The following is a 25,639-nucleotide window of genomic DNA, read 5'->3' on the forward strand; positions in this document are numbered from 1 at the left end:
GCAAAATTACACCAAAAAGCCAATGCGGGGAACCAGCGATATACATTTGTAAAGTTTAAGTAAACAAATAGCGCCAAGTGACAATGATAATCTATGGAAGTGGTAGACCAGGCCCTAGGCGCAATTTATGACTTACTACGAGGGAGCCCTGGTCCGATTTAATAAGCAGATTGGTTCTGGTGAAAGTCTGGAAGTTACAAAGTTTATGTCAATCAGAAAGCAGAAAATCACTTTTCTGAAGACAAACATAGATTATTTTCCCCAAACAACTACAGGAGTACAGTGCTAAAGTCCCCCAGGCGCTCAGGGGTGGGCACGTAGAGACTCTCAGAGTATCAGGCAAAGCAAACAGTAAAGTCCAGTCCAAGTCCAGTGGCCACTATTGAGACTTTAGGAAAAAGGCCTCTTGAAGTTTGTTCTGTCCCTTTAGCCAACAGGAGGTCACCCAACTGACCTTTGTAGTCTACTTCGTTGTCCTGGGTATAAAGGAGACCATGTCTAGTCCTTAACGGCTACACTCAGGTCACAGACAGCAGGTCCAGTCCTCTTCTTATCGTCCATAGGTCAATAAATGTGGCACCCCATGATACCATCCTCAAAACACTTTCTGATCAAATTAACTCATATAAGCAAAAAACTGGGGTCACAGTTCCTAATAGGGAGAAAGGAGAGGTACAGCTAGAGTGAACAGTTGTAACAAAGATTGGGCATATGTAGAGTGACAGTCAACAAGACTGTATCATGTTGCCATCACACATCCAGAGGAATGCCATGCTTCATCATAGGGCTGTTTTATTCCTTGTTGGGCCGGCAATTGAAGGATTGTCCCTTTCAGGTCATCAATGGAGTGTTTCAGATCATTGAAGTAGTTGCTCATCTTAGTGGCATTCCGTCCACATCTTATGGTGCACTTGTGTTCCCCTATTCTTATTTGTATAGGTCTGGTCATTATTCCTATACAGTACATCTGGCAGGGGCATGTGATCAGGTAAATGTAATTTCTGGTATTGCATTTAGTATGTTGTCCCTGTGTCCAAAAGAAGGTTCCCAACTGTACTGTAGAGTATTCAGTGGAGGTACTTGCGGTACAGTTCCTACAGGAATAGTGTGAACTTACAGGAGATAGATTTCAGAGTGTTGTTTGAGGTCTGGGCTCTCTGGTCCTTGGTCTTGTGTGCACCAGTGGATTCCTTAAATTGGATCTTCTCTTAAAGACAAAACATGGGCGTTCAATGACCAAGTTGCCTGCGTTAAGAATTTTCCAATGTTTTATTAATATATATTTTATCTTGTTGAATAATGGTGTAAAGGTGTCATGTTGTCATCCCTGGGTCATGTAGTATTCTCTAGTAGGGCCTCTCTGTTGTTTTTGCGGGCTCTCCTTCCGGCAAGTCTTATTACTCTTGGAGGATAGTTTCTCTCTCTAGTAGGTTCTTGCTGAGGTCTTTTGCCTGCTTGTCGTAGTCACCCAAGTTGTTGATATTCCTCCAGAGGTGGAGGTACTGACCAAATGGAAGGTTCTCATGTAGAGCTTTAGGGTAGTGACTCTCAAAGGATAAGAGGCTGCTACAATCAGCATTCTTCCTGTAGGTTCTGGTGAGTATATGGCCTTGAGTTAGAAAAATTAACAGATCCAGAAACAGAATCTCAGTTTACGAAATCGATCTTGTGAAACATAGGAAAGAGTTAAGGGAGTTGATTAAACTACCAAATGTCTCACAACTAGTACTATCTCCTTTCCAGAAAACAAGGATCTCATCTATATAGCGCCTCCATGAGATGATGTTGGTCTGGAAAGAATTTGAGGCGCATAAAATGTGTCTTGACTCGAAATCGGCCATGTAGAGGCATGGCAGGCTGGGGGCAAAGGTGCTCCTCATCAAGGTCCCTTATATTTGGTGGTAAGTTTGGGTTTTATACATAAAAAAGTTGTTCTTCAGAGCTAGGGAGGCACATTAAATTATGAAGTCCACACAGGGTGGTGGTCGGTAAAGTGATTGCTGTTAGAAATGTGTCAATAACCTCTAGTGCAGCCTCTAGGGATGTTCATGTATAATGCCTCCACGTCAAGTGTCATCAGGAAGGAGATCTCCCTGGGTTTTCTGTGTTGCAGATAAGGTTGAGTACATCCTTAGCGTCGTTCAGGAAGGATGGTGTAGTTTGGACCAAGGGGTGTAGAAAGTAATTGCAGAATTGGCTTAAAAGGTTCCAATATAGACCGGATCCCAGAGACAATCGGTCTACAGGGCGGAGGTCGAGTTTCCCTATGTATTTTTAGTAACACATAGAAGTGGGGTGTGGCATGTGAATCATTCACCAAAAAGGTTGTGTTTCTCTTTGAGATCCAGCCCTGGGTTTACCCAAATCCTGATGTTTGATGAGGCTACTGGTAGGGTCAGTATCCAGTTTTGAGTATATCCAGTGTCTGCCAGTTGTATGCGGCATTCCAGGTCGTAGTCAACTGTGTTCATGATCACAATGGCGCCTCCTTTATCAGCCGGTTGTATGATGATGTTTTCATCTTACGTCAGGGAAGTTAGGGCTGCTCAAAGTTTGTTAGAAAGGTTATTGAAGGATTTATGTTTTTTAGTCCCCCCATGTCTCTTAGGACTGCTTTTCTGAATGTCAATATTTCGCTTGGATTTATAGCAGATGTGGGGGTGAGGGTCGATGGGGTTCTCAGTCCTGTGCTGTCTAGGTGGAACTGGGCTTGTCTTGAAAGAAAGAACGTGGTCGAATTTTCTGAAAAAATGTATGTAGTTCATCTGTCAGGTGATACTGATCTTCACGAGGGGTGGGGACGCAACAGAGTCCAAGCTGTAGGACCGTGTTCTCGGCTTTACTTAGTATCCTTTTTGATAGGTTGGTAATTCATTTTTTCTATATGTATGGCTCCTGGTTTGGTGTTGGGTCTCTGTCTCCTGCCAACGTACTTGTTTGAAGTTGCCTCTTACTCCACCTCTGCCCCTGCCCCTGCCTCTGTTCCAAAAAGGTTGAGAGACAGGGCTTTGGAAGAAGGGTTCATATGGTTGTTGTTGTCCAGGGAAACCAAGATACCACATGGGGTTAGTGCCTGGGAAAGGAGGTGCATGGAAGTCATAAATTGAGGGTGTTGGTAGTAGTCCCTGGTGGCTCCTATTACTTCCTCAGCTGTCATTGCTGGAGTTGCTGTCGGATGACTGGGAAGTCCTGTGAGATGATGTTGAGCTTCCAGAACTGGACTCAATGTTCCAGATGTGCCCTTCGGATTGTGACACATATGTCAAAGGTGGCCTCTGACCGCATCAAAAAAGCATCGGGTCAAAGCAACAGCAATTAGGCATAAAGATCTATGAACAGTATTTCCTTAAGACCCCTCAAGACTGTGTGTATTACTATATATGAGGCTTTGTTTGGCTTTAGGTACACTGTACAATATTGGTTATCTTCCTTCTCTGAGGTCATCTATTGTGGGCATTAATAGAAGATCAAAGAAAGCGTTTACTGCAGCTTCCATGGTTGCATCTGTCCGTTGTGTATGGGAAGCTTGCACTGATGTTATCTGTTATATCTGGATCCCCTAAACCTGATGACATTGGTGTGTACCTGATTGGCATATTTGATGTTCTGGTAAGTACCTTGTAAAGTGGTATACCATATACCCAGGGCCTGTACTTCAACTGCGACCAGTGGGCCTGCAGCACTGACTGTGCCACCCACATAAGTAGAATTTCAGGTCTGCCATTGCAGTGCCCGTGTGTGCAGTTTCACTGCCACTTTGACTTGGCATTTAAAACTACTTCATATGCCTTAAACTACCTTTTTCTTACATGTAAATCACCCCTAAGGTAGGACCCAAATAACCCAGTGTGCTATCTAAGGGAGGACATGTACTTTTGTGTTTTGCATGTCCTGGTAGTGACATTACCTCTCTCAAAGGCCAGCATTAGGAATTCCTTAATACACTTTAAAGCTATAATTCCTGATAAGAGAGGAGCAGCTTTTTTATGTGTCATATGTTTGGAATGATAATCATAAATCCTGCTTACTGGTGAAGTTAAATTTAACATTACTATATTAGAAATGCCACTTTTGAAAGTTGACATTTCTTTGCACTCAATGCTCTATGTGACTGACAGCCTGTCTCCAATACACATCTGGCGTGGGAGCCAGCTACACTTTGTGCATTCCCTCTAGGCAGCCAAAAACACATGAAGGTGAGGCTGATCTACATACAGCACTCATCTGTATTCATCTGAATTTTGATGGGTCTTCCTGGGCACGGAGAAATGGGTGGGACTGTCACTTACACTTCAATAGGCAGTGCCACACTTAAAGCACTGATTAACCTCCCACAAATAGCCAGGCAATTAGGACTGGGTTGAAAGGGATCTTTGTGCACTTCACAGAGCTGCTTTGAAGTCATCCCCTACATCAAAGGACCTTTGGGTATCAGTACAGGGTCTGTGACCCCCTCAAATCTGACACTTCTGGATTGTGAACTGAACCTCTATCAAAAGGACTGCTGTGCTGCTTTAAAGGACTCAACTGGACTGCTTTTCTGCTTGTTGCCCTGCTGCCTGATGCCTGCTGCTCCCTGATTCTGATGAAGCAAAGCTGGACTCTCCTTCCCTCCAAGTAATCGCCATGGGTTCGCGGGCTTGCCTCCTGTTTTCTGAAGTCTCAGGGACACAAAAGTCTTCCAGCAATTCTGCTGGTGCTGCTGAACTCTGCCTTTTGTGAGTCCTACCCGTACCTGAGGTGCCCTCACCAAGTTCTGGGCCTCAAAAGTGTGTTTTGCAGCTGTTTTGCTACAAAATCGAGGCATCATCACCACTGCCCGATCTAAACCGATGCAGTGCCCTATGATGCAGACGCATAGCTCACCAGGAGACAGCCCTGCATGGCTCAATGATGACACAGGACCTGACTGTGAGGTTCGACAATGATGCAGCACTGATCCAAGGTTCTGACCTTGAGGCTCAACTGCGACGCGTCAACCCAGCTGTGAGGTTCAAAAATGAGACAGCCCTGATCAGCAAGGCTTGACTATGACGCATCGACCCACCTGCGTGAATCGGAACTGACGCATTGCCTTCACTGCATGGAAAAGATCAATGCATTTCATTGCTTGTGACCAGGAAAGGTACTTTGGTTACCAGGGTCTCTGTGGGCCCTGTAGCTGGCCTGCGTTTCCACTAGGTAGAAACATAAGCGTCAGGGCTCTTGTCAGGTGGAAACTTGCACCAGCCCATTTCTCCTGAGAGTGCCACCTAAAACAGAACCAACTACTGACCATGAAAGAGGTGAGAGGATGTGACATAATGACCAGACCTGCCGTCTTCGGAGTTGGGGAACCAGGTTCAAGTTCTCAATTTAACCCCTATCTCTTGACTGGGGGTGAATGTTTTGACTTGTTCTGCATTCCGTCCATCAATTGTGTGTCTTTTGCTTCCTCATCCTAAGTGTGCCGGGTATGCCCAGACTGGGTCCCGGGCTCACTGCGACACTGGATTCAAGCTATCCTGGCTGATGAGCGGTGAACCCCCAAAACCGGCCCTAGGATGCTTGTTTCCAGGGAGGACCTGGCTTGGCAGTTAGGGCTAGAATGTTCCCATGAGGCACATGATCAACACTGATTTGCATATGGCCGGGTCTAAACTGGGGTGGCATGGTGAGCAAAAGAATGATGGATTTAACCCAGATCTCTTGACTGGGGGTGAATGTTTTGATGTTTTCTTTATAAAAGTGGCATTTTCAAACACACAATTGAAAAACCATCTTTGTTAAAATATGTGTTATTAGATTCTGAGTACTGAGAGCCTAAGCATTATTCCTCTATCTTGTCCCAGGGGGAAGTTATGCTTGTAAGATGGCCTATGGGACAGATAGCCTTACAATAGTGAAATATGAAATTGGCAGTATTTCACTATCAGCACACACCAGTACATGTCCTACCTTCCACATACACTGCACTCTGCCCAAGGCGGTACCTTGGGCCTACTAAAGGGGTGCCAGCTTACATGTGAGAAAAAGGAAGGTTAGGGCCTGGCAAGAGGGTGCACTTGCCAGGTCGACAAGGCAGTAAAAACTGCACGCAGACAATGCAGTGGCATGTCTGACTTACCTTTGCCATACTACTTGTGGGGGTGGCACAATCAGTGCTCCAGGCTCACTAGTAGTGGAGAAGTGTGGCCCAATGGTTAGAGCGGCAGACCTTGATGCAGAAGTCTAGCCTGGGACCAGGGCTCAATTCCCCGCCTCGGCGGGTCTTGGCCTCAAAATTCCACGGACTTGATAATTCTCGCCTCAGTGCCTATTCCAATCATGGAGTCCCACTCTGTAACTCTGGGCAATAGCTTGCTTAATCTCCACAACGGCCCCCACAATGCTAAGGATGCCTGGCCTCCACCTTGGGGGTGCCCAGGAGTGGACGCCTCACATGGAAAGCCAGGATGGGTTCCACAGCGGTATTCGTACAAGCGCCTTGAGACCCTTGCGGGTGAGTAGTGCGCTATACAAGTATCAATTTACATTTACATTTTTAGTAGCATTTGATTTACAAGCCCTGGGCACACTCAATGCACTTTACTAGGGCTTGCCAGTAAATCAAATATGTCAATCATGGATAACCAATCAAGAAAACAATTGACTCAGGGAGCACTTGCACTTTGACAGTGATCAGCAGTGGGAATGTGTTCAAAGCATCTAAGCCAGACAAAACAGGAAGAATAGGAGGAATATGCAAAAGGTTTGGGGATAACCCTGCTAAAATGGGCCATTTCCAACAAACTTACAAAATATAAAGAAGGCTGGCCGGATTAAGATCAGTATGAATACCAGTGCTTCGTAAGTTCTCTCTTTGGCTTGCAAACCCTATAAAAAGGTGTACATATCCAGCATGTGCGCCAGAAGTGAGGAGGTATGCTCATCAACTGAAGTATTACATCAGACCCCCAAATTGAGCAAGGATGTACCTAGGTGATAGCTAGTTCTTGGTCTTCTGACTAGAGACCCAAACTGGAAGTATAATGCCCTAAGATGTACGCTAACTGGTACCCATCCTATTAGGAGTAGAGCTACACACATTTAGAGGAATTATGTAACTCTGTGTTCAAGTGTTATGCTATGAATTAGGGGCATTTCTAATCCTGCGTAAGAGCTTGAAATTCTGGTTGGGTTGATGAATTCTCATGCTGTTATTGCCACATGGAAGGATACAGGGAGTCTGTAACTAGTGCTCTGAGTTGGTGGGTGTCCAAGGGTCAGTTGACCATTCAATCTATGAGGATTACCAGTTTGGATGTTGCCCATGTGAGTGGTAAATTGATCTGGTTGCAGCTCTAGTGGTTTTACTTATTTTTTCTCTGATCTTTCTGTGTCCAGATTTTCAGAAAGGCCCCTTGTCTGGTGCTGTTTTAGTGATCCTTGGTACGTTGCTCATCTCTCTTTTTGTTTTGATCAGTGTGGCAACAGCATTTTTGCTATGTTCTTGATTTGTTGTGTTCGGCTCTTCCAAAAAGTGAAGCTAATATTTGATGGGGTGAGGTATGGGACAAAGCTAAGAATTGAGATTTCTATTGAGTTTTGTAGCATTTGAAAGAGGGGATATATGATAGGTACCATTGTAGAATGTTGTTGACTTAATCTGACTCATTTTTGTATACTGTTGATTCTTGTGTTGCTAGTAAAAAAAATAAAAAAAAACAAGTTAAAAACAAGATTAGAAAAAAGAATGTTGTTGACAATCAGAAGTTATAGAAACTGTGAATGATAAAATAGATTGATGCTGCAAGATGTTTCACAAGTGAATGGAGGTAGGAGTAGGCATGGATTAGTCATTGTGTTATGTGACAGCCACTATGGCAAGTATGTGTTTTTGGTCGAGGAGGGAAGTCATTACTAAGTCGTTATGAATATATTGAGCAATTGAGCCAATTGCTCGGGAGGTGTGAATTTAGTGTGTAAACTATGATTCAAGAAGAAGCTAAGGACACAAGTTGTGGCAGTATGGATGTGGTAGGAGAATTGGAGCTGGAATCAAATTGATATGGTTGTATCGAGGCTTCTATTGGAGGGGAACAATGGGTAGGCTGAGTTTGGACGTGCTGAGAGGATATTGAGATGGAGTAGAATGACTAGGAGTAGGAGCAGCATGTGAATAAAGTCTTCATAGGCAGGGTAGCTGGAAAGTTGAGATCCAGTATGGACATGTTCTTGCTAATCTACTCACCACTGTTAGGAGTCTTATCAGTAGGTTAGAGGCTACGGCTTAGTGGAGGAGTGGGACGTTGGGAATTTTCCTTTAAGACTTTACTATAAAACTCTCTGGAATACCAGCAGTATCAGTTGTTTCTCAAAGGCTGTGCCTGTGATCCCAACTCTTCGATAGTCCACCTGAAGGTATCAATACCTTAAGCAGTCACCAAAGTCTTGCCGTAATTGGCCTGCGGAGGTCTTGCCAGAAGTTGTGCTGTGGTTTCCCTGCAAGAACCAGTGGCCCACAGCAGTAGGTTTTATAAGGCCCACCTGCGTCTGAAAATGTTACTATTGTAGTTAAAGTCTAGGAAGTTGCCAAATCAAAAGTAGCACGTCTGGGAGGCTCACACAGCTGTCAAAGTATAGATACCCTAGAGGTTGTCTTAGGACACTTAAAGCCTGCAGCAGTAAGTCTAAGAAGCGCACCAAGGTATCAAACTTTAGCTACCCTGGAGGTTGTCTTTGGAGTCCTAAAGCCTACTTCAGTAGGTATATAATTCTCATCCGAAGTAAAAGTATGTCTATCTTATGGGTAAACTAGGGAGACTCAGAGCCTAGAGTGGGAGGTGTATGAAGTCCACACTGACGAGGAAATATGGCTACTATAAAGGAAGTTTTGGGAGACTCAGAACTTATAGTAGTAGGTTAACAGGACCCACACAAATATGAAAGTATAAGAACCCTAGAGGTACTTTTAAGAGACCGATGGCATCATTTATGAAAACTGTGATGCAACAGTTTTCTCTGTGCCCACTTTGCGACATGATGGATACGCCATATTTAATGTATGGCGCTCCATGTCGCAAGGAGTTATAGATATGTCAGTATTTCTGACGTATCTATAGGTGCAAAAGTAATGCATTACTGCCCCATGTGAAAGGTCCTAAGTCAGTGTTACACCTGCTGTGAGGCAGGCATATGGTTTTGACGTAGTGGCATCCTAGAAGTGGCTCAGTGAAATCAGATAGCTTCTATGCAGCTTTGCTGCGATGTAACGCCCACCCTGCATACATTATACCCGATGCAGGTATAATGTAGCACAGGGCTTTACAAAGTGACACATCTACCTATATACGTCACTTTGTAAGTATGGTGCAACATGGCGCATTCTTTACATGGATGTGTTCTTTTCCTGCAATTAAAGTATCAAGTACGGTAGCGGCTGCTACAAGCAAAGGGCAGTGGGGCAGGTGTAGGGAACGTGGGAGGGGGAGCACGGGAGCGGGACGCACAGGTGGTGTTTTGTCTGACCTTTGTTCCCTTCCTTCTTCCATCAGGACTCCTCCTGATGACCCTTGATTGTTTTGCTCTTTTTGCTTGGGGGCTTTAAATATATATGTAAATATGTATTATATAATTATCCAAGCCTAATTTATGTTAAAATGTACTCATGTGTGAATTTACTATTTGTTTATATAGAACTCTAACCACTAGTATATGTAGTAGACTTTTGTACTTACTACCATTCCTATGTGATTTTAGAGTGTATCTGTTTGTATCTCTTCCTTGAGTGACTTTTAACTTGTGCATGTGCAATTTTTTCCTGTTTTTATCTCTTCCTTGAGTGACTTTACACCTTGTTCATTTGCAATTCTTTTCTGTTTGTATCTCTCATATAACTCATGTAATCCAAAGTCCTTATGTAACGCAACTGGTTCTTTTGTAAAGCGCTCTGACACCTTCGGGTAATGTTCGCGCTATATAAAATCGCATAAAATAAAAAATAAATAAAAAAAAGTATATTTAAAAAAAAAATAACTGACTGAAATTTGACAGCCGCCTCCTGCGTCGCACTTCTCCTCTCCTCTACCTCGTCCCAGCAGAGACACTGGGACCACCACGTCACATCCAATCCCCATGCTGCTCTCCTGTTAGGAGAGCAACACGTGGATTCACCTGAGTGAGCTGAAGAAATGCTCCACTCAGGCCAGGGAGTCTGTGGGTGTTTCTCCAGCCCGGATGTACAATCCAGCCGAAGCAGAAGAAACCTAAATGCGCATGTGTGTTTTTTATCCAAACACATATTTGAGCTTAGGCAGTGCAGATAGCACTCCTCCTCCCGTGCCCAACCCCTCCCTGTACAAGCTGGCCTCAAGTGAAAAATAAAGGATGCTAGAACATCATTTTATTTTTTATTTTCTGCTCTGAGCTGGGCAGTGGGACAGCGCTCCTCCGCCTTTGCGTAGGAGCCGCCCCTGATCAAGCAAACATGGATGTTTTCTATTTTGTGTGTGTGTGCACATGTGGATGTGCATGCGTACAGCATAAGCATGTGAGTGCTTGCACCTCGATATTGGGTCACACTGTTTGATTATGGACGGTGCCACTGGAATTATGCAGGAGTGGAGGACTAAATTATGCAGTAGCGTTAACTAAATTATGTAGCAGAAAAGGGTACATTATTAAATAAAAAGTGGCACTTTCAGTATCAGCATTAGCTTGCTATTTTGCCGTTTTCACACACATTAATACTGTATGGGTAAAAGATTAACCTTACTAGTAGCAGGTTGACACCTGAGCACAGAAATTAATTGTTGAAATTTGAACATTTACAGCCTGATTCATCATTCATATTTGCGCTCGCAAAGGGCCAGATTCTGAGAATCTGGCCCTTTGCGAGTGCAATTTTTGCATTTGGGATTCATCATCCCAAATGCAAAATTCGCTATTTAGAAATTAAAATTTAAAAATTTGCGAGGAATAGCATTTAAGGAATCTCTATTAGAGATTCCTTAAATGCTATTCTTGAAACATTTTAAAATTGCGATTTCGCAAATTTCGGCCGCTATTTACTGCGAGGTCAAACCTCATGGTAAATAGTGAAAACTTAGAAAAATGCTTTTAAGAGCATTTTTCTAAGTTGCATGTTACATACACACATGTCCTTTGGACATGTGTGTGCGCAACACCTGTTGAAATGTGCATTTAAGGGGTGCTACAGGGTGTCCTTTGGACACCCCTGGTGCCCTTCAAATCGCTATCTTATTTGCGATTAGCAAATTGCTAATCGCAAATAAGGAATACTCCTTATTCATTCCTATGGGCCTTTTGGCCCATCGGAATGAATGGGGAGTTATTCCTTATTTGCGATTAGCAATTTGCTAATCGCAAAAAAGGAATCTGTAGGAATCGCATTTAATTTTGCCATTCCTACATGAATCCCGTTTTTGCGAGTCTGTAATAGCGATTCCTTATGAATCGCTATTTCAGACCCGCAAAACGGGTCTTTCATGAATCTGGTCGTTAATCTTTGCAAAATGCCGGCCATGCGCAGCTCCATGCGTCACTTTTTTATGACTTTTGATCTATTTAAGCAAGAAGCTATTTTGTTGTTGAAGTGTGCTAATTATGCACCAGATGACAACAGATTATGTGGATGGGTGTCATATCCAAAATAATGAATAAAACACAACAGTAGGAAATTGCATGCTTCCAGCAGCCCTTATTGCGATGCATGGTCAATGCGACTTGGTCCTGCATAAAACAACTTTTTTGATGATGGTTCATTTCGTTTACTTTTTATTAGGCATTATTTTATTTTCAGTTCTTGGCCTAAAGCAATAATTTGAATGAGCAATTTATGCGTCCTAAAAGCAAGCCAATTACAATTTCTGTTATTGATCAGACAACCGTATTAAATTAATTGAACAAAGATTGCAAGCTGAAGTGACTTTTTTCCAGTATATAAAGAGACACATGAAATAGAAAAATGCAGGCTTCTGGTACTGCGATTTCTTGTTAAGTCATTCCTAGAATAGTTTTTGCTTCTGCACAAGTCTGACAAAGTTCTTCTGATCAAGGCTGCAGTGGAGTTCTTTGAATCTGTATCCTGCCCTTTGTCACCTGTGAGAATTCTCACCACTAACCTCTTTTCTCACCCAGGGATAATGAGGATGCCCGGATCCGGTCTAGCAGCGGCAGATCACACAAGCACTCTGTTTTATATTCTTCCTCTCTCGTCCTGTCTCCAGTCCAGTGCATGTGTTCAGCTCACATCACAGCCACAAACAAGGGCCTGCACCTCGACCACGAGAAACTTACTCGACCCTGCTTCGCACTGCCTGATGCTATAATGTTTTTTTTGTTTTATATAAGGGGAGCAGCACAAAGAAAAAATAAAATGTCACTGATAATGAATAGACGAAACCTAAAAAATGCATCTCAAAGACCTGAGGGGGTATTTGAAGAATAATGTATTTGTTGTACTTTTTAATGAATGGGGAGGTGCAAATGAGCTGGAGAGCATTAAGATCCTCTTACCAGTAAATGTAATCTTCAATGGAAGGAGACTGCTGTAGGTGAGATCTGTTTATAATTAGGACTGTCACATTCTTAATTCTAAACAGGCTTCTATGAATGGTAATGAGTCAATGCACTGGCTTTGTCATCTTTCCAGAATTCTATGCATAACTGCAAACAATTAAAGCTAAAATATGTACATATTTTGACACCTAATCATTAGTGCAATTTTAGTGCACTGTAATTAAACATGTGCTTCAGTAACACTTCGGGGCCAATCCCAACACATTATGTGTCTATGGTGACAGTTGCAGAAGCACGTATAGACATTCATTTATGCACACTGTACTACACCAAACAAAATCTCTTTGCAAGCGGCGGCTCCTCAGCTATGGCGGAGGAGCGTCGCCCTCCGTTTCAGCAGCCTCAAAAAGGTGAAAAATAAAACGATAAAAAGTTTTATAATAGTTTTGTTCTTGCTCTCGGAGCCTAGGCATGGGGCGGATCCATCGCAGTGGGCAGTCAAAGGGGGAGTGGTGGGCACTGGTTATCAGTGTGCATGATGGTTTGGCTGGCCATCTCAGGCCGGCCAAACTGTTATGCATACTAAAGCTGTCTCCAACCCGAGCTGCTTTACTGTGTTGGAAACGGCAGGTACAGGCTCCCAGTTTCCCTGGGAGTGCAAATCTAGGGCGCTTATGCCATTCCTGATGCTTCTCTCATTGCATAGGCCCATCCTGAAGCTGCTCTAATGGTATGAGAGCAGCATCAGGATTGGTCGCAGGGGAGTCTGGGAGCCTGTGCTACCTGCAGTGCAGTGCTTAATTTGTAAAAAAAAGAAGTGCAGGTGCTGAAAATGTTGCCAAGGAAGCCACCACTCACTTCTTCCATCAGTGAGCCTCACTTCTAACACTGCCTCAGTCTACTGTCTATCTTCTAACCTTGATCTGTTGTCTGTCACCTAAGTCTTTGCTCTAAGAGTCTATCCTCTCACCCTTCTAATTGTTTTCTATCTTCTTTGTCACACCCTGTATTTCTGATTTGCCCTCTATTCATTTTAGCCCTGCCTGTTTTTCTCTTCACTTTTATCCATGCTCTGCTCTCTCTCTCCTCGATCTTGGCTCTTTACTGTCACTCTCTAGCAGTGATTAGCTGTGTCTCCATTTTATCATTTGTCTGCTTTTTTTCCTCTGTCCTGTCCACATCCTTTCATTCTATCTTTTCTCTTCTTAATGCTCTCTTCTTCACATCATGGCTGCTTTCTCTTTGTATCTGATTTGCTCTCCTCCTTTTCTTCTACTTTGCTCCGTTTTATCTCTCTCCTCTCTTGTTGTTTCTTCTCATCTTTACTCTTGCTATCTCTCATCTCTAACACTGCTGCTGCCTGTGACCCTTGTCGTCAGCCTGTACATGTCCCTCTGCGTTTTCCTGTTTTCATTCCTAAAGAAGCGGAAGACAACATGTTTACTTTCTTACCTACACCGAGTGCAAAAACAAAATGTACACCAAATGAAAATGCTTTTTTGCATATATTAATCAGTACGGTATGACTGGGTTTATTGAGGAACAGGCGGCAGCTCGAGCACACCAGGTCATGTCACTGCTAGTGCTGCCTATAATTAGTAGGTCCAGGGATGGCGACGGCATCAGCATTCACTGCTCAGCTTGCTGTGACCCTGCCTGCTACAGCACAGGCATTGTCCCCAGCAGTAATGCTGCCAAAGCCGGTAAGTATGGCTGTGGCGTCTACTGGACTCACTCACGCTCAGCAATTACCATGCTGGGGTGCAGCGCACAGATTCTACAGGTGAAGCCATGGTGCACAAAAGTTGTGCTGGGCCACAGCCGCATTGAGCATATTGAGGATAGCAGCAATGCAGGGCTGCCGGATATGCTACTCTGTCTACACAACAAGTGGAAAGTCCACACTTATTCCTCAAGAGCCCTCACTCCCAAGTTCCAGATGAGCTCTTGCAGCTTCCTTGCCTCAACTCCGTCATGAGCCAGCCCCCAGCTACAATTATCCAATGGGAGGTTTAGACTCAGGTAGTGGCAGGGTGCAGAAGACTAGGGAAATAGAATACAAGCCATAGTTTGTCGATGACTTCTTGAATTTGTGATCAGCATGATGAAATCATCACTAACGTGGTGATACGCAATCATGCCTGCCTGAACAGGCATATGCCGGCCTGCCTATGAACATTTATTAGCCAGTCACCATGCAATGTATGTTATTCTTTTTATTTTGAATTTGAACAATTAATATTGAGACCAACACCTGCAGGGTCAGAAATTGTAGCCCCGTCTCTATGAAAGAAGTGATGGTGCTGAGCACCTGAAAGCACCTGCTTAAATTAAGCACTGCTGCAGTGGAGCCTGAAGATCAAAAGAGCGGCAATGCGTGAGGTAAGTTCTTATTTGTTTTTATTTATAATTTTCTTTTCGTCGTCCTCCATTATCCGTCGTCCCTCCCTCCCCCACCCCTCCTCTCTCTACCCTGACACCAGCCACTGATGCTCTCTGCAGATGCTAATGTACCATTCTTTTACCTTGTCCAATAAAAATTAGATTTCCAGAAGGAAATACATAATTTTCCACAGATAAGAACTGCTACTTGGCATATCCGTTTGACTTATTTTCTGACTTTTGGAGTGATCAGCTTTCTGAGTGTGCAAAATATGCGTAGTTTGCTTATGTCTAATTAACCAAAATGTTGACAAAATGATGCATAATTAAGCGAAACTCAAACCCATCATTTTGTGCTATATTTTAACATGAAATGGGCCTGTGAGTCCATTTTTGACAAAAGGGTCACTTTTGTACTAAAATAGGGAGTGTAAAAAAACCCAAATCACCATGATCAACAGCAGCTTGCGTTCCCATGTTACTGTACTTATATAAATGTTTACAGAGAATAGTCTCTTCACAATTCATTTTTATTGTGAAAGGCACATAACTATGCCAAGTTGTGTAGTAGCATAATTTAACAAATTTAGCATAACAAGCGTAACCCACAATTCGCGAAAGAAGGATTTCCGCTCGCATAATTAAAAATTCATCCAGGCCAACATGCTACCATCAACTCTAGCCTGGCTAACAGAGACACAATGTGGTGTAGACCCGTATGAAGGGTGAGAGTATCGCTATGCTCTCAGTGGTTGTCGTGAGTTCAAATTGTTTGCAAGCCAGAGCAGTTCACGAGCCTGTGAACTCGATTAGACTTTTTAGACGCACCTAGAACGCAAGTACTTAAACCAAACGCCCACCTCCAATGTCCATCCCTCGTGCATAGCATTTAAAGGCATCTAAGGGCATCGCTGTTATGTCATCAGGTGCCAAATGGAGTGATTTGTTTATGAAAACCAGTTGGCTTCCGATAAACATCCCAGGTCATTTATATTCATGAAAGTGAGGGTATTTTTAGGATGTGTTGGGAGAAACCACCAATTTGACCTCCTTTGGAACAGCCAAACACAATATGGACTGACTCGGAGACAGGCAGTGGTATATTATACCAGGCTTATAACATTTAGGTACCTGGCAACTTCCCATATGTCTGGTACCCAGTCTGGTAAGGCAGAGCCAGGTACCATGTCAGTTTGGCTGTGCCTGAACGTTGTAAAAACTTCTGATGTAGATGACTCTGGATCTGCCACTAGATAGTCAGGGTGTGTCCCAGTGGCAGCCATTTTATTGTACATGAGTACCACCCTAGATGCTACTGGTAACGATATTTTGACAGTTAATAATAGTTTGGCAAACTGAACTCAAAGCTGATGCTCTACAAATATTGGCTACATATGCAACATGCGTAGGTAAGAGGTTTAGCAAGCTAAGTGATAACACTTATTGACCTATAAAGGAATCATTAGTTATCAGTTCCAAAAATATAACTTCCGATATTAGATAAAATAAAAACTATGAACAGTGTGTCTACTTGCGTTTGAGCATGAGTGCCTTTCCCAATCCCAATAGAAACTTGATTGAACTGGATTGAAAGAGATGCAGTAAGATCAGAAGACCAACTTTACAACTATAGTACTCAGAAGTCCCCAAATTGAGTAAAGAAATTAGCACTCCAGAATAAAGGCTAGACCCCATAAAGTTGGTATCATCTTCTGCATGCCGCAAGCAGTATAAACTCTTATCTGCTGTTATTTAACTGAGCTTTAGCACTTGCCCATCCTCTTAATGTCACTGGGCCTCCTTTATAGGCTGCAAAACATTTAATTATCAGGCCTTACTAAAAAAGTGACTATCTATATTTAAGAAGATATATTGTAAAGAAGTGCTCTGGGATCCCCTCACATAGGTAAGACTATGAGTGCCTATGATACTTTAGTCAGCATGTAAGCTATTAAAGCACAGAACAAACAAATACAATAAAACCATTTACCATTCCATGATATAAAAATCCTTGTCAAAGCTTCAGATTTACCTAAAATACAGTATAACTACAATGGGCACATAAATTCAGGTTAAAACATATCAGTGGCTTACAAAACAAGTACAAGCTGGTCCTATTATAAACAATGCACAATCTTAATGTTTCCGCATCACTGATGTAGATCAACAATTAGACCGTGGGTTGTAAGACCAAAGAACATAAAACCATCAGAAATAATAGATTGCTGGTAATCATAACAGAGATCTGAGCTAAGCCCCTTCAAAGTAATTCAGTATTGCTAATAACTTATCTCAGTCCATCGGATCAAATACTCCAACTCCGATGGAGATATTTAGCAACTGTGCATACTATTGACTCTTTGGTCTCAGTTCTCAACACCTTCAATGCCACCATCCACTGCCTGGATGTCCAGGATCAACCTCGATTGAGGTTTATTATACCCGGGACAAAGAATGAGGAAATGTTGCAAGTTCTCATCAGTATTCTGGCATACCAGACAAACCATTTCCTGATCTGATTTAGATTCCCAACTTGCAAAAAAGATTTCAAATGAAGTGTATCATGCCTTAATTGTACATATAATGACCGTGCTGCTGGGATCGTAATGTAATCACAGAAGGGCTCCTACATACTATGCAGTTTAAAGTTAAACAAAGTAATAGTGAGGGAACCATGGCTACTTCAACCCACCTCTAAAGCCCAATTACGCTCCCAATAGGCTTCTTACTGTGTTCCTAGTTAGATTCAGGGGACAACCTTGATTCTTCCAGTGGTTGTCCAAACCAATTTGTGCGCCAAGTGTTCCTGACAGCATGAATCCAACCAATCTTAGATTTCTTATCTTGCTCGATTACCTAATTAAAGGCATCATTGTATACTGCTAGGGCTGGTGTTGTTTTCAATCTCCTCCAGAACATTAATGATCTTAGTTAGGCTCCCTGTGCGATTGGTTTCACTCCCAGGTCTCATTGCAAGGGCAACAACGGTGTACTCTTTGGGAATACTACCAAGGATCGTAAGAAAGTGTTTTCAGCTTTCCCCAAACACGATAGATGAGCGAAGACCCACAGTTCCGCTCGATAAAGAGCACTACCCTGAGCCTTGACACTTTACACTCTAAGTGCAGGGGATTTCTGTTTAGTTTTTGATGCTTGATACATCTTCTGTACCGTTGATGCGTGATGGCACAGATTTAGACTGCTCTTCTTTATCTGTGAGGACCAATGCATATTACTTGACAACCTAATGCCAAAGTAGCCTAATTAGTTCACTCTTTCTAAGTCCTTTCCCTCAGGTTCGACAGTTCCTCTAAAAGACTTGTGCGGATTTAGGGCCATGAACCTGGTTTTAGTGTGGTTTATTACCAACTCCATTTCCATGCAGAAAGCGGCAAACTCATCAATCAATTTCTGCAAACCCTTGGGAGTTTTAGAAACCAATAAAGTGTCATCCGCATACAAGAGGAGAGGGGTGTTTGCCCTGCATTTTTCAGGGTATCACTGTCTTCATTTTGTAGATAGGTCGCCATATCGTTAAAACATAAAGAGAACAAGGTAGGGGCAAGGACACAGCCTTTCTGGACACCTTTCGAGGTTACTATGCATCTTTTTAGTTCCCCTTAAGAGCCCCAATGAACCTGAGCATAAGTATCCTAGTATAGGGTCATTAAAAATTTCATATGGCCTCTGATACCCCATTATTCGTTAGCACGGTCCAAAGTTTTGAATGTGGGACCAAATTGAACACGGACTACAGATCCACAAAGACTAGATAAATGAGATTTTGGCAAGATTCCAGTCTTTCAATAAATGGTAATGAATCTGAAGACCTGGTCAATAGTGCTAATGTCTAATCGAAAGCCCGCTTTCAAACTACATAGGGGGGTTCAGACTTGTCCATCCATCCCTTGAGACTATCTAGAATCTGCCTGAAAAAGACATTCTGTATCACATTAATCAGACTAATTGGTCTGTAATTTAAGGGTGAGTCCCTTTGCACCTTCTTGTGCACTGGTGCTATCTCAGCTGCCTTCCAGCTCACCAGGATCTCAACCCCCCTCTAGGATTGTATCAGATAGGATATTCATATAGGTGGTCCTGTTGAAAAAATCACCCGGGACCCCATCTGGTCCTGCAGCTTTCCTCAGAGTGACGTATCTAATAGCAGCTAGCGTTTCTCCTATCTTAAAACTTAGGAGAGCACCTTTAATCCCAAGTCCTCTGGTGCACAGCCCTCTCTTGACAAGCCCAAGCGAAGTTCAATATGTCTGAAAAATACTTATGCCATGTTTCAGAGTGAATGGAATTTGACATCTAGCACACTTACCCTCATTAACTATCAGGCTGAAAAAACACTTACTATCTCTAGACAGAGTTCCCCATCCTTCAAGACTAGGCCTAAAACTTGCTTAGCTATTCTGCACACTTCGGTAAACCAACTAGCAGTAGTGTTCACTTTTTGTTTGGATTGAAGACATTTCTGCACAAAAAAATGGAACAGATTCTCATATATTTGTTACAACATCCTGTGTTTGCCCTTGCCCGGGTAGAATGTTTTCCAAACTTACTTTAGCCCCTATAAGGCATTATCTATGGCCACCCCAACCTCCGGCCTAGATACAATTTAATCCCATCTCAGTCTGTGCCTTTTTGTTAGTAGGAATCAGGTTAGCAGAGTGTGATATTATAACTCACTTCTGATGCCGAACCAAATGTATCATTTTACATTCAACAGCTCTATGATCACTGTCGCTCTTATTAGTGATCATACTGATCATACTATCTTCCACAAATTGCCATAAAGGTAGGGCAATAAATATATAATCAATCCTGCTGGAGCAATTCAATCGATTGTAAGTATGGGATGCATACTCTACTCTTTGATCATCATATATTCCCCAGCTTGGAAGAAAATGATAATGCCTTACATTCAGACTCCCCCCTCCAAATTGGTCAAATGTGCCAACCAGGTGCCCAGCCACAAAGTCATCTCACGTATCAATCAACTCTCCAACCGCATCCAGCACAGCACCCTCCACCAGTAGTTGAGCTTCAGTCTGGTAGGTGAAAACCAGTGCTTAGAGACCACTGACTGATAGATATTGGCCAGCAAGGCTGAGCCCTGAAACATGGCTCATTCCAATGTATGGCAGGGTTGTCTCTGTAACGAAAGACCCAATGATTAATGTGTGGTATCTGAGCTTTGGATGGAGATGCCATTCCTTAAGTGGCATTACAATGGTAGCCATTGAAATAATATCTATGTCATTACAGTGTATGGAATGTTGCTGTTCAAGGGAAATCAGCAATTGCCCGTTGATGCTGTTGGGAGTTGGATGGAATAAACCCTACTTCTATCAATAAAGTGTCTCCAGTAATTATTGCAGATCTATCAGCCATGGATCCTACATAATAAAAATGATTTATGTGACCCAGAAGTATGTCTATACATCTACCATAGTTGGTCTGCCCTCATCAGACCATCTAGCAAATTTGTACCTCAAATCCTTTGTTTTTCTTTTACCCACCCAGTAGAAAAAGCATACCGGACCCTGGGCTGTCTCAAAAAACCACTCCAGGATCTAAGCAGAGTCATGGATCAGATAGAAGAGTTTTAGGAGGTCTGGTCTCTTGAATAAAACAGCCTCTTAAATAATTGATAGGGGGACAGTATTCCATCCCTGAAGGGCTAACTGCAATCCAGTTATGGCTTTAGAGTGACATGCCTTTCCAGACATTATGAAAACTACAGACCAGCCAGTCACAATTAACTACTAGACCAGATGCTTCCCTATGTAGGCCTAAGATTGTTGTCAATCACTACCCTGGCCATTGCTGGTAGCAGAGGAAGAGGAGAATGCCGTCCACATAGAGTGATATTTGATTTTTTCAGACTACTTTCCCACTGAAAGCCCTATATCAGACCATCTTTCCCTAACCATGCAGCTAGAGGCTCAGTTGATAAAATAAAAAGCAGAAGTGAGAGGTGCATTCATTTCTCGTGCCTCTTTTAATCAGGAAGAGACTAGATAAGATACGATTTCCTCAGTCCTAGGCCAAAGTATTGATATACAAGACATGGACATATGCCAGAAATCTGAACCCAAAGATCATCCTCAACAAGATCTGCCAAAGAACCTGCCCCCCAAGAAATCAATAAGCATTAGTTTGCTCAGGTCCAAATATTTACAGGCATGAGCCAAGGCCATTTGTAATCAACGCAAAAAATTGTGTTTGGTCCACCTTGCAATTCAGTGATTCTGGTCAGAATGGACCAGGGAAGTGATAACGTTGCTACCACCCACCAATTTTTGTCATAGTGGTAATCAGCAAGATGGGCTCATAGAAAATGTAACAGTCTGGTGGAAGCCCAGGTTTCCTTATGAGTGGCATAATGGTTTCACTTAAGTCTAAGCATGGGCGAATTTTGCGAATTCGCGATCCGTGAATATGCGGATTTGCGAATTCGCGATCCGCAAAATTCGCGAATTTGTGCGAATTTGCGGATTTTTGTTTTTTTGCGTGTTCGCTGGGTTTTTTGCGTGTTCGCGGGGTTTTGTGCGTGTTCGCGGGGATTTTTGCGTCTTCGCGAGCCGCTTGCATAGCAAAGTTAACCATGCAGTCGTTTATGGGAGAGGGAGAGAGAGATAGATAGATAGATAGATAGATAGATAGATAGATAGATAGATAGATAGATAGATAGATAGATAGATAGATGGATGGATGGATAGATAGATAGATAGATAGATAGATAGATAGATAGATAGATAGATAGATAGATAGATAGATAGATAGATAGATAGATAGATAGATAGATAGATAGATAGAAAGAGAGAGAAAGAGAGAGAAAGAGAGGGAAAGAGAGAGGGAGAGAGAGAACGAGAGAAAGAAAGAGAGGCCGGATCTCTGAAGGGCCAGATTACTGAGTTGCCCCTACAGAACATACAGCTTTTTATTTTTAGCAAAATGCATATGAAAATTGTGCTGTAAAGGTCTCTTTTAGTTTAACCACTCCTGACAACTCAAAATGGGTGTATTTGCCATCCTCTCCCTTCTTCCTGTTTTTTATATCTGTAAGTGCTTCCTGATGAGGTTTAATTCCTTGGACAGGTGCCTCGTTGCCTACTTGTAACTATTCTCTGACCCTGCTTCAAGGGTCAGAGCAGGGTCAGAGAATAGTTGCAAGTAGGCAACGAGGCGCCAGGAAACAATTAGCAGCAGGTGTCCAAGTTGAAGTTAATTTGTTTGTAACCCTTTTGTAAAAGGTTACAAAGAAATTAGGTTCAACTTTTGCACCTGCTGCTGTAACCCTGGCTTGGCTGAAAATGCGTCCCCGCTGATTCGCGGATTTTACCGCGATTTCGCGAGATTCGCGGATCGCGAAATCGCGGAAAATCCGCAAATTCGCCCGCGAAACGAATTTTACTCCCACCCTTACTTAAGTCATACTAGACTGAACCCTTTTTCACAGCCTCGCTGAATATCTCTAAATGATGAAGAGTCAAGAGGTTGGCATGTACGATTGAATGTCTCTCTTACCTTTAATATATTCTGCTCCTGTACCTAGGTTTGTTGTTTGTGCTCAATTGCACGTGCCCAAGTCTGCATTATAAAAATACCTTTGTGAATAAGCAAACATCAAAATATATGACAATCTTTACTAGAGACTGAATTCCAGTGCTCTAGGCAAAATAGAAATTTGCATCATGGGCATGGCTATAATAAAAAAAATGAGCTCTTTTAGGGCTTTACTGCAGTAATTTCAACCTGCCACTAGATGGCTCCCTAAGGATGTCACCAGATGTGTCAGAATCAGTCCTGCATATTAATGAAGGTCAATATGGCCAGCTACAGACTATTGAGGTACGCCTTAGAATACAGCTAAATATAGTGACTTCTTGTCTGCCATACTTGGAAATTGTGCTGGAATTTTGTGGGCATTCAAAAAAGCTCTTAGTTGAAAACCCCATGTCTACACTTGCTAACTCGTTGCAGTATGTGACTGGTATAATAGTTTTACCTGGCTGCCTTTAGGTCCCAGTCCAGCTGGTCCTCTTTGCTGCCAGAGACAGGTTGTATGCCACAGTAATACACTAAATTAACAATAGCAATAAGCATACAGTGCATTTAGTAGTTACATTTACTTAGTAAACTCAGTAACCAAGTGGACCAGTAGATCTGACAAAAAACACTGTCAAAATTATTGTATTGTTATAGTTCAAGCTGCATCTAAAACTTAAAAATGCTAAATTGGGATGATAACAATAGATTGTAAATTTTTATGACAACTGAAACCGCACAGCGTAACACACACATGGTCAAACAGAGAACAAATCACTTTTGAAAATACAATGAGTTTTAGTAGGCCCTCATCTAAAACTTCTAATTGTATCTTTACATGCATTATCCAATTTAGGGCCTCCATTATGAAAAGTGTTGCATTGTGGCGTGAAAATATCGATGCAACACTTTTCAGTGTGCCCTCCTTGTGACACTACCGATGTGCCGTATTTACTGTCGCAAAAGTGACACATTTCTGGGGTGTGTCTGAAAACAGACACAACTCCAGCAATGTGTTTGTTCACATGGGGAAAAGTCCATGTGAAAGGGCCTGCATCAGTCTTTAAACCTGCTGTTAGGCAGGTGTTAGGCTTTGATGCAGCGGTGTCCTAGAAGTGTTGCAGTGAAATCTCATAGATTTCACTGCGCCACTTCAACAAGCCTTTATTGCAGGGGAAAGCCCACCCTGCATACATTATACCTGACGCAGGTATAATGTAGCGAAGGACTTTACCAAGTGACATATCTGTGTCACTTTGTAAATATTGCTCTATGTGACAAATTTTTTACGCCGCTGCAGCATCACAAAAAGTGATGCAACAGCGCCACAAAGTGCTCATAAATAAGCCCCTTAGTGTCCAAGGAAAGCAGACAGATATGATCATGTGTTTATCAAATGTAATCACTTTTCCCATAATGCAACAGAGAAGTCGTGCAAGTGCCCAAGACAAATAAATTAATTTAAAATCAGCTGAGAAGGCTCTCAGTTTGCTTTATCTGTCTGTTTTCCGTTACCCAAAAAATTTGGCAAGTGACGTATCTGGGCACGTCTTGGCTACGTTGCTAAACGCCCTATTTCGTCAGATGACAGCTCCACTATTTATTGCCACTCTTTCCATTCAGCTCACTGTATACATTAAATTAAGCTCCGCAAAGTGTGAGACTAACAAAACTGAAAAATACACACGAAAGCCATTTGAACTTTCAATTGATTAAAGAGTATTTGCTTATAATTAAAAATGCCAAAAATATGCGTAAATACTTGAATTTTAGGCAACCCTATGTGAAATTATGTGTAATTACACAAAATATAACTATGTTATTGCACGCCGAGCCAACGCCACCAGTTAACAGGGGCCAGGAAGGTAGCATAAAACCACAGGTAATCAGGGACAATGTTAAAGGATTGGGACAGGGAGATGCTGGGCACCCGAACCCAGGACTATCTGATACCCCTAAGCAGCTGGACCCGCAATTAGGTTTCGAGCATTACGACAGACACCAAGCTCACTTGCCATATGTAAACCTCCCGCCAGAAGCGAGCCCCTTTGCTGTCATATTCACAGGGGTTCCTGAACTCAGAATAGGGCAGAGGGAATCACAGATGGAACTTAAAGGCAAGATTGCCAATTGGTTAAATATCCATAGACCATTGCAGGTGGGTGAATAGGGGGATATCTTACATGTAAGAAGGGTAAATTGGGTGGGAAGGAGGAGAAAAGACAGAGAAGGTAATTGTGTTATTGTAAATTTTAAAAACCCAAACCTAGTGCAATATCTATTAGACAACCACAATAGAAACTCCACAAGTACAATTAGGACAATGCCATTAGGCTATTTTTATCCTAGAAAATTGGATGTCTACCCCCTAAATTCTAATCAGGGTACCAGAGGAAGAATTGTGGATAACCATTGGGTAAGGCATAATGACTTTTCTACCCAGTATTACCCACATCACCTACCCCCGCAGTGGACTAATAGATTTAGCCCTTTGCAGACTTTAGATAATAATGAATGACTAGCGCTACCAACCAGGAATGAACTGGTCAAGAGGAGCATGGCCCAGACCAAGGAACTGGCAGCCAAGGAGCAAAGTAAGGGACAAGGAAAACTAGCTATAGATTGCTCCAAACCTATTGAGATAGATTGCTCCCCACATATCGAGATAGATTGCTCCCCACCCACGGATAGAGGAATAAATGGGGAAGGAAATAAGCAAGGGACGGGGGTTGGGCCACTGGCTCAGGACCCCATTGAAGGAGATGACCAGGAGGGAAAGATAAATATTTTATCCTGGAACATAGCAGGGCTAGCTGCCAAATTTGAAAATCTAGACTGGAGAAAGGAACTTTGTGGCTATCAGATACTTGGCTTTCAAGAGACATGGGCACTGAACCCGGCACTGTATCAGATAGAGGGTTATAAGTGCTTTGCAGTCCCAGCACAGGAAAGCAGAGCAGGGAGAGCGAAAGGAGGATTATCTATCTAGGTTGACTTAACCATAGAAGGGAAATGGTCAGTGCCATCATGGACGTCGTACACCCTTCAGGCAGTAACACTCCAAAGCAGAGGACAGAAATTAGAACTTTTTAATATCTATAATCCAGGGCCCTCACAAGGGGAGAATGCTGCCGTATTGGAGCTAAATGATAGATTAAGGGAAGAGGTCGAGCAGAGAAAAGAAGTGGGGAGCCCA

At 42.7% G+C, this 25,639-nt stretch overlaps 1 protein-coding gene across 1 annotated transcript in view; it reads right to left on the reverse strand.

Moving 5' to 3' along the window:
- Window positions 1–1,397: 1,397 nt before the first annotated feature.
- Window positions 1,398–25,639, reverse strand: part of LOC147692784 (uncharacterized) — a 794,918-nt gene continuing 770,676 nt past the window's right edge. Inside the window, exon 3 of the mRNA XM_086939553.1 lies at window positions 1,398–1,593. Within this exon, the coding sequence (XP_086795679.1) occupies window positions 1,398–1,593 (196 nt within the window). The remainder of the gene's footprint in view (window positions 1,594–25,639) is intronic.

This window comes from Lissotriton vulgaris, chromosome 9, assembly GCF_964263255.1.
Source record: "Lissotriton vulgaris chromosome 9, aLisVul1.2, whole genome shotgun sequence".
In the NCBI taxonomy this organism is placed as follows: domain Eukaryota; kingdom Metazoa; phylum Chordata; class Amphibia; order Caudata; family Salamandridae; genus Lissotriton; species Lissotriton vulgaris.